This window comes from Penicillium soppii (genome assembly GCF_028829465.1).
Source record: "Penicillium soppii strain IBT 18220 chromosome Unknown utg000002l, whole genome shotgun sequence".
Taxonomy (NCBI): domain Eukaryota; kingdom Fungi; phylum Ascomycota; class Eurotiomycetes; order Eurotiales; family Aspergillaceae; genus Penicillium; species Penicillium soppii.
The window spans coordinates 1,814,670-1,830,223 of NW_026643232.1; the positions used below are offsets into that span (position 1 = coordinate 1,814,670).

General features: G+C 48.4%; 2 protein-coding genes across 2 annotated transcripts; one reads left to right on the plus strand and one right to left on the minus strand.

Annotated features, from left to right (window-relative positions):
* Positions 1-863: 863 nt before the first annotated feature.
* N7529_002027 (uncharacterized protein) lies at positions 864-1,706 on the minus strand (the record flags this gene model as incomplete). The annotated part of the gene is made up of 1 exon (XM_057237558.1): positions 864-1,706. One exon carries the CDS (start codon positions 1,704-1,706, stop codon positions 864-866), a length of 843 nt encoding a protein of 280 aa, XP_057102245.1.
* A 785-nt stretch (positions 1,707-2,491) lies between these two features.
* Positions 2,492-6,310, plus strand: N7529_002028 (CHAT domain-containing tetratricopeptide repeat protein; the record flags this gene model as incomplete). Its single annotated transcript, XM_057237559.1, has 1 exon — positions 2,492-6,310. The coding sequence occupies one exon, from the start codon at positions 2,492-2,494 to the stop codon at positions 6,308-6,310; it is 3,819 nt and encodes a 1,272-aa protein (XP_057102246.1).
* Between the last annotated feature and the right edge of the window lie 9,244 nt (positions 6,311-15,554).

The following is a 15,554-nucleotide window of genomic DNA, read 5'->3' on the forward strand; positions in this document are numbered from 1 at the left end:
ATCTCGCAGTCTCACATAGACTGCGAGATATATATCGTCAGACCTGCTTAGTACTTGGGTCCTGACAGTCAAGCCGGAGTAGAAAACTAAAATACTTTGCTCAAAAAGAATTTGCAGAGCAGCGTCTCGAGGTCGAACGCTAACTTTGTATGCCAAACCGGTCTCGTATACCTCCTAGTAGAGATGTTGATCTGTGTCATAAGTCTGGCCTAATAACTATAAAAATGGTGGAATCTTTGTCCAATTTATTCCAAATGATAGATTTCAACTCGAACAACAATTGTTTACGTAAATCAAGACTAGTAATCCAGTACAGTATGTCCCGTAACTGGTGTCACCACCTGCACTTTTCGATTCTTTCTCGAACCCTAATTGTCAAGACACGCCAGTCTATATTAAAGAGTTTTTCCGGAGTACCTATGTCAGTGGGTTTGTATTGATTCGTATCTAAAATGACCGGGGCACATGTGGGGTGTAGTCACTTGTACTTTCGATACGGCTTATACCGCGTAGTTTTTAAGTCAACCTCGAGTGGTCACACCAGGAGAGCGCCTGACCTAGGCCCTTTGAAAGCACGAGTCTCTTCACCTGCACTGTCTTGCGCAGCACCAGCACCACCCTCAGCGTGCCATTACATGTACTGCTGCTGTTCAAGTACATCCACATTGCCCCAGTGCAACTTAAGTGCTTCCGTCGGCACGCGGTGGTAGGCGAGTAGGGAACAATTTACGCCAAATTGGTCGACTCCGCACTCATCACAACGAACTCCGAGGCTTTCACATTCCACTTTCAGTTGTACTAGATACACCGAGAAGTAAAATTCCATAACATGCTAAAAATATGCGATCAGCAGACCGAAATCACTATACAAAATCAACGCCAACGTTCGAAAAAATTGTTTCCTCCGACCCAGCGATATACTTATCACGGTCACCTTCAAGTGATAGATCATCATCCAGCGCGACCTCTACCATGTCTTCCATATCGCTTTGAAGGTAACGAGGACGGTCATATCTCTCCCATCTAGCCCCTTTAGCTAGCGTTGCATTGTCAACGCTTTTGCTTGAGAAAATCCGAAATCGGACTTTGCGATATTGCACCGCGATAATTTGCTCTCCTTGGGCGACAAACTGCCGTTGTAAGTCTTCCGCTTGCCCACTAGACCCGGCCAGTCTGGGATCAACTAGTTCACCAAATGGCACAACCACTCCAGATGCCAATAACGCACTCGAAACCGGCACAGCCAGATTTCCATCTAGAAGCTTTTGCTCTCTTGATTGCTCCGCAATTCGAGCATCCAAAACGGTGTGGTAGCCAACCACAACATATATATCCTCCCCCTCATCAATAGTACGCTCAACCCACTTCCGGACGTCTTCCAATTTCACGATATCCCGAAACCATTGTCCATTATTGTCCAAGTAATAGGTCTTGACTTGTTTCGTCTTAATGTGAATCGAGGCATTCGTACGGCTTGACACGGTGGAGGAGAGGAAGGCGGTAAGCTCAGAACCAAATTTACGTTGAGCCCTAAGAGAGTCGGTGCCGTCGTACTGGGTTGCAATTTTCTCGATAATACGGAAATCCTTCCCTGGTCTTGGATCAAGGTAATCTCGGTGAGGCTCGTCAATGTTGGTGACGAAACGTCCCAGCGGAATAGCAGACGGTGGTAGGAAGAACTGCGGGAGAAGAACGCTACTGCGCATTTCGGGGTTGATTGGATATTGGGTGTGATACGAATATGATAGAACAAATTGTTTGATATAAGAGGGAATATGAGGAGAGATAGCTGGCGACGTGGCAAAATGAGTCAAGGTATCAACTACGGCATCGGCCGCGCTATGGCCCTACGAGAGGAAACGGTCCGCTGTCGCTTGTTGGGGCTGAGTGATATCTAAAGATCTTTGTCAGAAGACGTTGTAGGTATTGAGAATAATCAAAACTCCTCACCCCAAAGAGAAATGATCCAAGTAGTCCACCAGGGGGCGAGGTTACGCCAGATCGGTATTCTGGCGACGGTCGGAAAAGGCTTGCTGGCCACAACGCTAAATGGCGTCAGGCGTACAAGGACTAATTGGAAGAGGGGATGACGTGGCATTACCTAAATGGAAGCCTAACGCCACACCTCATTAACTGATTGCATCTACTGCAGGTAGCAAGCAGTAAGCGACAGGGCCATCGAGAAAGCCAGCCACACAAGTTTGTTTTTACAGGATATGGGCTATGCTATTTGTAAACGCTCCAATATGGACCGAGTTACGGATCAATACAGGTGGTGACTGCTGGACAACATCCGCTGCGACATGCGCTAAGGCCAAGCCGCCTGACAAGTCATCAACGAAGATGGGGGGTAAACAATTGCAAGTTGAGTTAGGCAATCTCTTGGGTTTGATAATTTCTCAACTCTAATATTTCGGGGTTCGATGATTACTCACGTATAACCGGAAGATTACACTTGAGAAATCATCAAACTCAAGACAGATCAGAAGACATGACAAACAAACAAGACAGCGAAGAGGCAATCTGTGTCTCCCGCCAGGCGATTCAGGCTACGCCTGACGATGAGCCCAATCTTGCAGCGTCGTTAGACAACATCGCGAACATGCTTGAAAGCCGGTTTAAGCAAACAGGGCTGATCGACGATCTCGAGGAGGCTATACAGGTGTCTCGCCAGGCGGTCCAGATCACACCCGATGACGATCCTGATCTGGTCGCCTGGTTAAATAATCTCAGAAACAAGCTCGAGAGTCGATACGAACAAACAGGACAGATCGACGATCTCGAAGAGGTTATCCAGGTGTCTCGCCAGGCGATTCAGGCTACACCTGGCGACGATCCCAATCTTGCAGCGTCATTAGACAACCTTGCGAACATGCTCCAAAGTCGGTACGAACAAACAGGACATACGGAGAACCTTGAGGAGGCTATCCGGGTGTCTCGCCAGGCGGTCCAGATCACTCCTGATAATCATCCTGATCTTATAGTCTTGCTAAACAACCTTGGGGTCAAGCTCGAAAGTCGGTACGACCGAACATGGCAAATAGAAGATCTCGAGGAAGCAATCCAAGTGTCTCGCCAGGCAGTTAAGATTGCTCCTGATGAACATCCTGTTCTTGCGGGGTTATTAGGCAATCTCGCAAACAAGCTAGAAAGTCGATATGAACGAACAGGACAGATAGAAGACCTCGAAGAGGCGATCCAAGTGAATCGACAGGGCCTAAGGGCCACCCCTAATGATCATCCTGATCTTGCAGTGCGGTTAAATAATCTTGGAAACAAGCTTGCACGTCGATACGACCGAGTAGGACAGATGGAAGACCTCGAGGAGGCGATCCAGGTGTCTAGCCAAGCGGTTCAGATCACTCCTGATGGCCATCCTAAGCTTGCAAACCGGTTTAATAACCTCGGAACTATGCTCGAGCGTCGATATGAGCGAAGAGGACAGATAGGAGACCTCGAGGAGGCGATTCGGGTGTCTCGCCAGGCGGTTAACACCACTCGTGATGACCACCCTAATCTTGCGGGACGGTTATCTAATCTCGGAAACATGCTCGCACATCGGTACAAACGAACAGGACGTATGGAGAACCTCGAGGAGGCGATCCGGGTATCTCGACAGGCGGTTAAGACCACTCCTGACGACCATCCTAATCTTTCAGGGTGGTTGGATAACCTAGGAAATAAGCTCGGGAGCCGGTACGAACGAACAGGACGGATGGAAGACCTCGAGGAGGCGATCTGGGTATCTCGCCAGGCGGTTAAGACGACCCCTCATGACCATCCTGATGTTGCAACATGGTTAAATAACCTCGGAAGCAAGCTCGCAAGTCGGTATGAACGAACAGGACGGATGGAAGACCTCAAGGAGGCGATCCAGGTGTATAGCCAGGCGGTTCAGGCCACTCCTGATAGCCATCCTAAGCTTGCAAATTGGTTGGTTAATCTCGGAAATATGCTCGAAAGCCGGTACGAACGCACAGGGCAGCTTGAAGATCTCGAGGAGGCAATTCGGGTATCTCGCCAGGCAGTTTACACAACTCCTATGGACCATCCTGATCTTGCGGAGTGGCGAGATACACTTGGAAACAAGCTTGAACGTCGATACGAAAGAATAGGGCAGATAAGAGACCTCGAAGAGGGGATCCAGATGTCTCGCCAAGCGGTTGAGACCACTCCTAATGACCATCCTAAGCTTGCAGTATGGTTAAATAATCTTGGGATCAAGCTCGAAAGTCGATACGAACGAACAGGACAGATAGAAGACCTTGAAGAGGCGATCCAAGTGAATCGCCAGGGCCTAAAGGCCACCCCTTATGATCATCCTGATCTTACAGTGTGGCTGAGTAACCTTGGAAACAAGCTCGCCAGTCGATACCATGAAAAAGCGCAGATAGAAGACCTCGAAGAGGCGATCCAAGTGAATCGCGAGGGCGTAAAAGTCACACCTCATGATCATCCCAGGCTTGCAGTGTGGTTAAATAACCTCGGAATCAAGCTCGGAAATCTGTACGAACGAACAGGACAGACGGAAGACCTCGAAGAAGCGATCCAAGTGTCTCGCCAAGCGGTTGGAACAATCTCCAATGATCATCCAAACCTGGCTGGGCTGCTAAATAACCTTGGACTCATGCTCGAGCGTCGATACGAACGGATAGGACAGATAGAAGACCTCGAGGAGGCGATTCGGGTGTCTCGCCAGGCGGTTCAGACCAAAACAGCATCCCCTTTAATCCGGGTCACCGCTGCTATTCTAGCGCTTGGCCTCCTGCTCAAGAGGAAAGATCATCGAGTCGGTTATACACTCTCTGTTGAAGCTATTGATCTTCTGCACCTCGTCCATAGAAGATCCTTGACCCTGCAGGATCGACAGTATGTAGTCTCGCATTTTTCTGGCTTAGCAACTCAAGCATGCTCCCTCGCCATTCAAACCGGGCAGCCTCTTTTCCGAGCTCTACAATTGTTAGAGAGGGGACGTGGTGTTATACTTAGTCTTCTTATGGATGATCGAAGTGACACGTCTAAACTGAAAGAGGTCCATCCCACTTTATGTGCACAATATGAAAGTCTTCGCCACGAGGTGAATACACCTATTGGGAGCACCACATCCCAGCGGATCGGGGATTCCATCTCCGCAAGACGACCAAAGGCTATCGAGGAGCTCGAAAAATGCATACAAGATATACGAGATCTTCCAGACTTCGGCTCCTTTCAACAGGGTCTTACTGCGGAGCAGATGCAGACTGCTTCTAAAGAGGGCAGCATCATCATGGTGAATGTCACCAACCTAAGAAGTGATGCTATTATCATCTCTGCATCCGGATTTAGCCTGGTCCCTCTTCTTCGATTTGAGGCGGTCCAAGCGCAGAGTTGGGTCGACCAAAGGTTGAAATCAGCTATAAATAACAAATCATACCGCCAATTTTTAGCCTGGCTCTGGCAGGACTGCGTAAAGCCCATCCTGGCTGAGCTCGGTCATTCTGTTCAGTCATCTCTGGAGGATTTGCCAAGGGTCTGGTGGATTGGGACTGGACTTGCCAGCTCCTTCCCTTTTCACGCTGCAGGTGATGTCTCTGCAGGGGAAAATACATTTTGTCGCGTTTTATCTTCCTACACCTCTTCGGTCAAGGCACTAGTACACGCCAGAGAGCGGGCTTCTGTCTCTGCTCCATCAAAAGAAAAACCACCAAAGTTACTCATGGTTACCATGGCAAATACACCTGGCGCTAAGGACTTACCCGGGGTCAATACAGAAAAATCCGCGGTCCTGGGAGCACTCAGTGATTCCGTTCATGTGGAAGTTCTCGATCAACCGGACTCCGCGAGCGTTATCCGCGAGATTCGCGAATGCAATATTGCCCATTTCGCTTGCCACGGAACCTCAAACTCGGATGATCCCTCTCAAAGTGGCCTTTTACTACAGACTGCCACTGCAGACCCAAGACAGGAAATACTCACTGTTCTGAAACTCTGCGAAAGCCACACTACTCTTGGAGACATTGCATACCTCTCTGCATGCTCGACTGCGGAGAATCAGGCAAAAGGTCTGATAGATGAGGTCCTCCATGTTGTCAGTGGTTTCCAGGTCGCCGGATTCAGACACGTCATTGGGACTTTGTGGCCATCTGATGACAGAGTGTGCGTGGAGGTTGCGAGGTCGTTCTATGCTGAGTTTTGTCAAAACGGTGCTCTAAAGTACACTGACAGAGCTGTCGCCATGGCACTTCACAAGGCGGTATCGGCGGTTTCGATGAGTGTTGAATATCGAAAACGGCCGTTACATTGGGCACAGTTTGTCCATTATGGTGCTTGAGCATGAATCGGTGATGCCACTGTTGTGCTATTTGATATGTACGGTAATGTGTCGGTATGCTCACTCGCCCTGGCCAATAAGAATGTATGAATGCTCTGTCTTTTATTACCCCTGGTTCTGGCAATTTATAGTTAGGGGGATCTAACATGACTAAGTAATTACAAATAATAGTGGATACTTGCTGGCAATTCACCGACACACCCCCTCATCGGGGTCAGCACTCTCTGCTCTCTGGCCTCGATGACAACCTGGTGAATCCATCCCTCGCTGAAAGCTCCATTTAACCACTTTTCATGAATCAGCCTCTGTTTCCTGTTCAGGAATCACTGATCATGTGATCGATGGTCCGCATCCTGAGCAATCTGACAAATTCTTCATGCTTCTGTCTAGGAAGCAGCTTCGTCAAGCCGTCTGCAACCATCTTCCCTGTCGGCACCCATCTCACGGCAACCCTCCCCGCTCTGGCTTCCTGTCGTACCCAATGGTTATGGATATCAATGTGCCGGAGCTTCGTCTCAAACCTGGAATTCTCCAGGTTCACCAAGGCGACTGTACGCTCGTTGTCACAGTCGATCGTCATGGTATGTGATATCTCAAACCCGATGTTTTCAAACATCCTTCTCCACCACTGGAGGTGCTTGCTGGCTTCGGAAAGTGCTAGCAACTCCGCTTCAGTGGTAGACGTTGTGACAGTGGACTGTTTACTGGCTTTCCAGTCCACAGGGCCCCCATATATCTGAATAATGAATCCAGCGGAGCTCTTTCTGTCGTCGTGATCCCCGTACGATGCATCGCTTGCTATCTGTACCGAGTGATCACTTGCTTTGATCCCTAAACCCGAGTTCGGGCTTCCCACACTGGCTGAGTATTCAATGGCAAGATACCGGGTAGAATACAGGTAGATGATCAGCCTATCAACTGCCTGGTGGTGCTGTGGTCCTGGGTTTACCAGGAACTGTGCTAGTTTAGCACACGCTTTAGCAGCGTCGACCCGTGTGATGGTGCAGGCATATCCTACAGAGCCAACCTTCTGTTGATACAGGTTGATCTCTCGGGGAGTAGCTTGCCCATCATACTTCTTAAGGTCTTCGACAGCCATTGGTGTGCTCACTGGTGCTCGCTCTATAAGATTGTAGCGAGCGGCTATTCCAGTGATATAGCTATCTTGGCATAACCACAGCTTCTTCTGCACCCTATCTCTGACAATCCGGATATTGAGAAACCACTCAGCGTCACCATGGTCTGTCAATTCCCAGTGCGCTTCGAGGGCTCTCTCCAGATCAGCAGCTTGCTGTCTTGCAGTGTAGTGTGCAGCAATCAATATATCATCCACATAGAAGAATATCAATATGCCTTTCCCCACAAACACACAGGGATCCTCTGGGACTTGCCTTAGCCCCAACTTCTTCAATACAGCAGCCGCTTCCTGCTGCCATAGCCTCGGAGAGATTCTCAAACCGTAGAGCGCTCTCCGTAGTTTCCAGCACTTGCCGGGGGTAGCGAAACCTTCAGGCATGTGGGTGTACGTTTCCTGATCTAGTTTAGCATTCAGAAACGCAGTAACAGCGTCTCTTTGCCTTAGATCAAGATCATATGCCGCCACGAGGGCAAATAACATTCTCGCAGTGCGAGCTGCAAGTGTAGCTGCTCTCTTCTCTTCGGCAGAGATGGTCTCGAGGTCTCCGCGCACACAGATCCGGGCTTTAAGCTTAATGAGATACCCATCTTGGTCAAATTTGTATGCAAAGATCCAGAGGAGAGGGAGCACTTGCTTTCCTTTGTCTTTCGGGGTTGATACCACCTCAAAGGTCTGCTTGCTGGTAATGCTATCGATCTCCTTCCTCATTGCTGCCGTCCATCCTTCCTGAAAAGGGTGGTTCAACACATCTTTCCAACGCTTCGGAAGAGGTGGCATGTCATCTCTGTGCCGGCGAGTCTCTGGTTTCTCTGCGTTCAAACCTGCTGCGAAGGCTGCAAGCATGATTGGCGAGTCTTCATGAATGGTGGCATGTGCGTAGTAATCATCGTCTCGTTTTGGTTGGCGAGATCTCTTCCCAGAGATAATGTTGCTAGTGTCAACATCTCCAAAGATCTCTCTTGTAGCGACAGGAGGGGTTAATTCACTCTGCAGCTGCCTCTCCAATTCATCATCTGTCTCTGGAGTTGCTGCCAGATCACCTTCTTCCTGGAGATCACCTTCTCCCTGGAGATCACCTTCTTCCTGAATGTGAGTTCCATCACTAGTCCATTCATTCTCATCACTTGCTAACCTTTTCCCATCGTTTCCATCATCTCCAGGTGCTTCCACACCCCTGATCTGGCAGTGACGGTGATGGCGATATCCTTTGTGGAGGTTCTGTTGATGGTGGTGATAGCTCTGGTGAGGGCGCTGTTGGTGGCACCTGTGTTGGCACCGGCGGCCTCACCCCCTGAATATTGGCTTCGCGGGGCGGGGTTGGTGGCAATGGCACATCTTCTGGAAACGCACCTGGCACCTGCTCCACTGGCTGGCTGGCCTGCCGTCTTTCTGGCGTTAGAGAGGGCGTTGTCCTTGCTGGTTTGGTGCCTCGTTGCTCATGCAACTCTTCCTGTTCCAGAGTGTCCATTTCATTTACAGTTTCTGCTCCGATACTGTGCTCTTCTTGACTCGGAGGAACATCTTGGTTTATAGCCTCATTCTCCTCCTCATTTCTTCGCGAGGAGAGCGGCTCTAGCATTTGCTGAGCTGCTTGCTCTACCTCATTGGCTCTTGCCGCTGTTGCGATCTCTCTGATCAACTGAAGAACTTCTTCATCTGACAGATACTGCGGTTCACTGACGATAGGCAGGGGGATCGCCTGGTAGTGCTGATATTCAGGTGTGTATTTCCTCGATTCATCAAACACGGCGTCGCGAATCACTTTCACTTTCCCTGTATGTGGAATCCACACTCTCCAGACATTCGTTGTGATATAACCAACCAGGAATCCGATCTCTGCCCTAGGGGCCATCTTATCAGATTGCACCTGCTTATTGATTCTGCAGTAGGCAAGACTGCCATACAATTTCACATTCGATAGGTTCACTTTCGGCAACTCGTTGTCACCCCCGAACCCCCGTCGAATCTCTTGCCACGGTACAATCCACCGATTCTCCGCAGATACGAAGGTTGGGATTCGGTTTAATAACCATACCGCAGCTATCACAGCCTCTGGCCATAGTTCTTTGGGAAGCTTTCCCTCTTGAATGAGCATTCTAGCACGCATGATGATCACACCACCTGCACGCTCAATATAGCCATTCATTTCTGCATGCCCTGGAGGTGAGTGATACACCACGATTCCCTCATTCGTTAGGAATGTGTGCGCAGCACTTCCTGCCGCACGCTCGTTGTCATAGTGGAATGCCTTGATAGGCAGGTTCCACCAATTCCTAGCAAATGCCACAAAATCACTGATCGCTTGTTGGCATTCAGACTTCTTCTCGTGCGTCATAACCCAGTGAAATTTCACCCCGTCAACATAGAAATGGGATATCCACTGGTGCTTGTTGTAGCCAGGTTGGATCTGTATCAGATCGAAATGCACCCTGCCAAACCTACCAAAGGTTTGTCCAATTGGTCTTCGGGAGATCTGTCTTGGCGCATGTGATAACCTGCATGTTTCACAGTGCACCCCCGGATCTCCCTCACTCCTTAGGCGATTCGGCGTCGACGACGACGATACCCTTACTCCATCCACCATCTCTTCGAGCTTCTTGATACTCTGTTGGTTGATGTGGGCAAACCGGCGGTGCCAGTGCTCAGGTGTTGCTTCCTGAACTCTGGTTTGGACTGAACGCCGAGTTGCTTGCACAATGGCTGTGGTGGATGGTTGTAATTGTCAATAGAGGGGTTTACCCTCTTCATTCGGCCGATCAAAGATCCACAGGCCAATAGGGTCATGGGTCGTGCTGACGATAGGCTTTCCAGAAGCCCTTTCCAGCAAGCAATCTGTCTGCTGGCACCAAGTCACACCCCGTATCTTCAACTGGTGATACGAGACAATGCTAGTGTGGAAATCAGGTGCATATTCCACATCTGACAGCGTGATAACCCTTGCCGTACCTGTTTCCGGGTTCCTGCCTGTTAATCTAACAGTGCCAGTGCCATACGACATGCTGGAGGCATCTCCGGTGGCCAGCGAGGCCTCGTCAGGTGTGAAACTAATGAATCTTGACTTGTCATTACAGACATGTATATTGGCTCCTGAATCCAGGATCCATCTGTTACGCATCTCAGGTCTGTGCTTCACGTTTGGTGGTAGTGATCTCTTAGGAGTGGTGGTCTTGCCCATAGGCTCCCCCCTACTTGCTCGTGCATGCATGACGGTTGAGAAATTGAGTGCTGGTGCACCCACTTGCTCGTGAACTTCCTCAACATCATAGTTCACGAATGCAACTTTCTTTTGGGCATTTCCCTGTGAATTCTCTTGGGCAACCAGCTTATCTAGGTAAGCCCTCCATTCAGGGTCGTTGTCCAATAACTTCTTCACTTTCTGAACCTTCTTGCCCCAGGGTTTAAAGGTTTTTGGGGCCTGTTTTGGGTTCACATACCAGCAAGTTGCTGGCCTATGCTGAGAGTATTGTCTTCCACACGGGCAATGGCGCTGATCCATCGGCCCTGTGATCACTTGAGGTTGGCCCTCAATCTCATCAACAGGTTTATCAACAGGCTTGCTGCCTATATTTGCTTCTCTAGGCTTAGCTTCTTCATGGCCTTGCCAGGTTGAGAAAGCACTCTTCGGAGCGGTCAGTGATGATTTCCCTGGACCAAGCTCTCGGTAAGAGACCCTGAATGAATCCATGATCTCCTGAATAGTGAATACATCATGCTGGAGGAAGCATCTCCGATATTCAACTTGCCACCACATAGGCAGCACATCTTTCACTGCTTGGAAGAAATATCTGGCGGCGTCCTTATGGGTCATGACAACGCCCACATTCTCTGCTTCTTCCCGGAGTGCATCCCAGTGATCGATCCACGTTAACACATCCTTAGGAGGCCTTGCTCCCGCTATGGCGTGCCATCTGCGAATCACCTCTTCTTCATGGATCGTGGAGGTTCCAAAACGTGTTTTCAGAGATCTCAGGCGTTGATAAGGGGATCTCATTTGCTGCACAGTGCCATGGAACTTCTCATCAAGGTGAGCAAGTATCCATTCTTGGACCTCAGCTATTCCCCGCTCCTGTTTCTCCCATTGGGCCGTGCGGAATTTACATAGATCGAACTGATCTCTCCACAATCTGACCCTCTTCTCATCCCTATAGTCTTCAGGGTAAGGTTCAACGATGGGTTCTTCCATCTTCATCGGCAAGTGGCTCTCCGGTGTGGCCGGGTTGCAGAACTGCCATACTCTCCGCGTGGTAGCAAATTGCTCGCAGAGGTCAATCCACTTGTTCCATTGCGCGGAATCTCGAAGTTTATCGCCTTTACGGGCGGAGAGCATCGCCACTGTGGATGCATCCATGATGTCAGATGTATCTACACAGGGTATAGGGGTATTGGCTCGGAGGAAGTAGCAATCGGGTGTTGAAACGTGCTTAATTCAGGTATCGTGAGAAACAACAACAGCGACGGCGAGGTGTTTGACGACGGTGAGGTTCAGGGTGCTCCTGAATAGCTTCTTGCGATATCTGATCAATTAAACAGTGCGAATCGGGCTCATAACTGTCGCATAGAAAAAAACGCTGTTTTCGTGACCGCTAGGCCAAAAAGGTGCACACCTACTTAGCTAGGCTTAAGTACGGTGTATTATGCGTATTCATGCTTTGACACACCCCCTCAGCTGGCTGCTACTCTTAAAGCAGGTAGCTGACCAGCAAAGCATGTAAGGGGATAATCGACTTGATGTGTTTCTGGCACCTAACGTTCCATTCTCTCGGTGACTTCTTTGCTGACCTCCACTGATCTTCGGCTATGACAGAAGTATTTTCCCTTCTATGATGATAAGGGGCGCTCGTCTCTGAATATGCGCTCGCTTTGATCTTCTTTGAGGTGAGACCACTCGGTTTCGAACGTAGGACTTCTCTGCATCAGGGTCGTGCGAATCGGGCTCATAACTGTCGGTATGCTCACTCGCCCTGGCCAATAAGAATGTATGAATGCTCTGTCTTTTATTACCCCTGGTTCTGGCAATTTATAGTTAACGTGGATCCTGGTCGTTCCGGCATCCCGGCCGTTCCGGCAGGCACTTCAAATTTGCTTCCCCTCACCAAGCCTCCTATTTTTAAACACCTACCATGCCTCCAATCCGCGGTCAAAAAGCTCAGAAATCAGTTGAGCAGGAAGGCAGAGTCCTACTAGCAATTAAGGCTATCAAAAATGGCCGGTTTACCTCCGTTGCTGCTGCTGCTCGCTCTTTCGAAGTCCCGCGATCTACGCTACAAGACCGGATGAAAGGGGTAACCAGTTGGTCTAGCACAAGGGCTATAGGCCATAAATTCACCCAATTAGAAGAGGAATCAATCCAGGATTGGTTAATCTCTATAGATCATAGAGGTGCTGCTCTCACGATCGCCATGTCAAGAGATATGGCTATTTTACCACTCGAAAACCGTGGAGATCATGCCCCCCAGACCGTTAGTAAGAATTGGCCAACACAATACATTAAACGACATCCCGAGCTTTCTAGTCGATTCTCTCGCAAATATGACTATAAACGCGCCTTAATGGAAGATCCAAATATCATTATTGAGTGGTTTAAGCTTATTGAAAAAACGATTGCCCAATATGGTATTACTTACGATGATATCTACAACTTTGACGAATCGGGATTTGCGATGGGAGTTAGTGCAACAACGAAGATTATCACACAGTCATTTTATACCGGTCGGAGGGGCGTTTTACAAGCTGGTAATCGCGAATGGGTGACTGTTATTGAAACAATTTGCGCCTCCGGGCGAGCGCTCCCACCATACGTTATCTTTAAAGGCAAAAACTTCATGGAACGATGGTTCGACGACCTTCCAAAACATTGGGCTCTTAACGTTAGTCCAAACGGCTGGACGAGTAACGAAATTGGCGTTGATTGGCTTCAAAAACACTTTATTCCGCATACAAAAAGTCAGATAAAAGGGAAACATTGTCTTTTGGTCCTTGATGGCCACGACAGTCATCTTACAGCGACATTCGATAAGATTTGCCAGGAAAACAACATTATACCAATATGTATGCCTCCGCATGCCTCTCATCTTTTACAGCCTCTTGATGTTGGTTGTTTTGCTGTATTAAAGCGCTCTTACGGAAGGCGGGTTGCAGAATATACCCGATTAGGCATCGATTCTATCGAGAAAGATGACTTCCTTGATATCTTTCCAGCGGCTCGTAACGATTCATTCAAAGAGTCTATCGTTCAAAGTGCCTTGCAGCTACTGGTTTAGTGCCATTAGATCCTGATCGGGTACTATCAAAACTCAATATTCGCCTTCAATCTCCGCCTCTACCAGATCGACCAGTTTCACAAGGTTCAACATCAGGTAGTAATATCTCTACCGGCATCCCTCGGACGACTAAGCAGCTAGAAAAACGCAAATCTAGGCTCAATTCTGGTCTAAGCTCAGCTGCTGATAAGATCTCTTCGCCCACAAAACGTGATCTTCAACGGTTTTATAATATGTCGGTTAAGCTAGTTCACGAGCACATCTTGATGCGGGATGAGATTAAGCGTTTACGGGAGGGAAATAGAAAACAGATGAAAAAAAGGGAGAAATCTAAGAAGCAGATACCTAACATAGGTAGTTTAACAGAGCTTCCGGACCCTACTGCCAATATGGGTGGTGAGGAAGATGTTAGTGTGAGATATATATCTAACCCTACACCTGCTCTAGAACCCCAGGTTGAACCTACACTTCCTGTTTTGGCCCCTGTACGCCAGCAAACTACATGTTCATTATGCATGGGGAAAGGGCATAGGTATACTACATGCCCGAAAAGGTTTAATTAGTCAATTTAATGGTGTTTTGGTTGTTTAATTGGAGTTTAAAAAGTGTACAAAATATGAAATTTTGGTGGGGTGCCGGAACGGCCAGGATGCCGGAACGACCAGGATCCACGTTAGGGGGATCTAACATGACTAAGTAATTACAAATAATAGTGGATACTTGCTGGCAATTCACCGACATAATGTACCAACGGCGGGAGTGAGTGACAGATGGACGTGACGGATTGCCAGATTACCAGGTAGCCAAATTCTCAAGGAATACTCAAGCTCCTGAAATTCGACTTGTTTGCATTGAAATGGAAAGTTAGAGAAGGCAAAGTGTAATTTCAATATTTCGAAATTTCTGTAATTTGGCCTCTTGAAAAGAAATTTGAATTGGGCCCTAAAATCATGAGTTCGAACTAGTCTCAAATAGGCAAGGTGTATCACGTGCTGATCAACCAGGACCCTTACACGCCGTGAGTTGAGGCTCTGGTCATTTGCTTAGTAAGGCTCACTCTAAGCAGCTCAGTGATCCTGAGCCTGGACTGAAATTTACTCAGTGAGCCTGACTTTGAGCGTCCTCATTAGAGCGGCGGCGTCTGGAATAGGAAAGCCCCACCTGGCAGAGGAATTTAAGTACGTAGAGCTACCTAGGTATCCTTAGGAGATCAGGAAAAGAGAAACCACGATCAGGCTCAGTGAGCAAAAACATAATCCACCCTGAACAGGACCCACATACAGAGGATATCCGTTATATAGGTTGTTCTCGGTAACAACAAACCTTTGCACACTCGAGAAGTGCCAACCAAGTGATCATGCAAGTAGTAAAACAGTCGACGGTAGAAGAGTATCTGCGATCTACTCATCTACTCTCTACACTTCTACGCAGGAAGAACTTAGGGATATATAAGGACACTCATTGCTGTATCTAGTTTAGTTCTTCGTCTTCAATTACACTTTGTTACTTGTGAATACCTTTAGAACTTCAGAGACTCGCGATAAATTTGTGGGTACTATTTTTCTACTTCTTGTACATAACAGGCTTGGCCTTCTGATAAGGGACTAGCGTCTGCAGAACTGACTGGTCGTGATTATGCTGACGTTGGATCTGCTAGAGCCTTAGAAACGAGGACGATGACTGCTAATTCGTATCCTGTCGGAATGCCTACTAGCCCTGGCCAATGAGAAAGTATGAATGCTCTGTGTTTTATTACCCCTGGACCTGGCAATTCATATGGGACTTGCTGGCAATTCACGGACAGATATTATCCTAGTGAGCCTGATTTTCAGCCGCATGGCCTCGA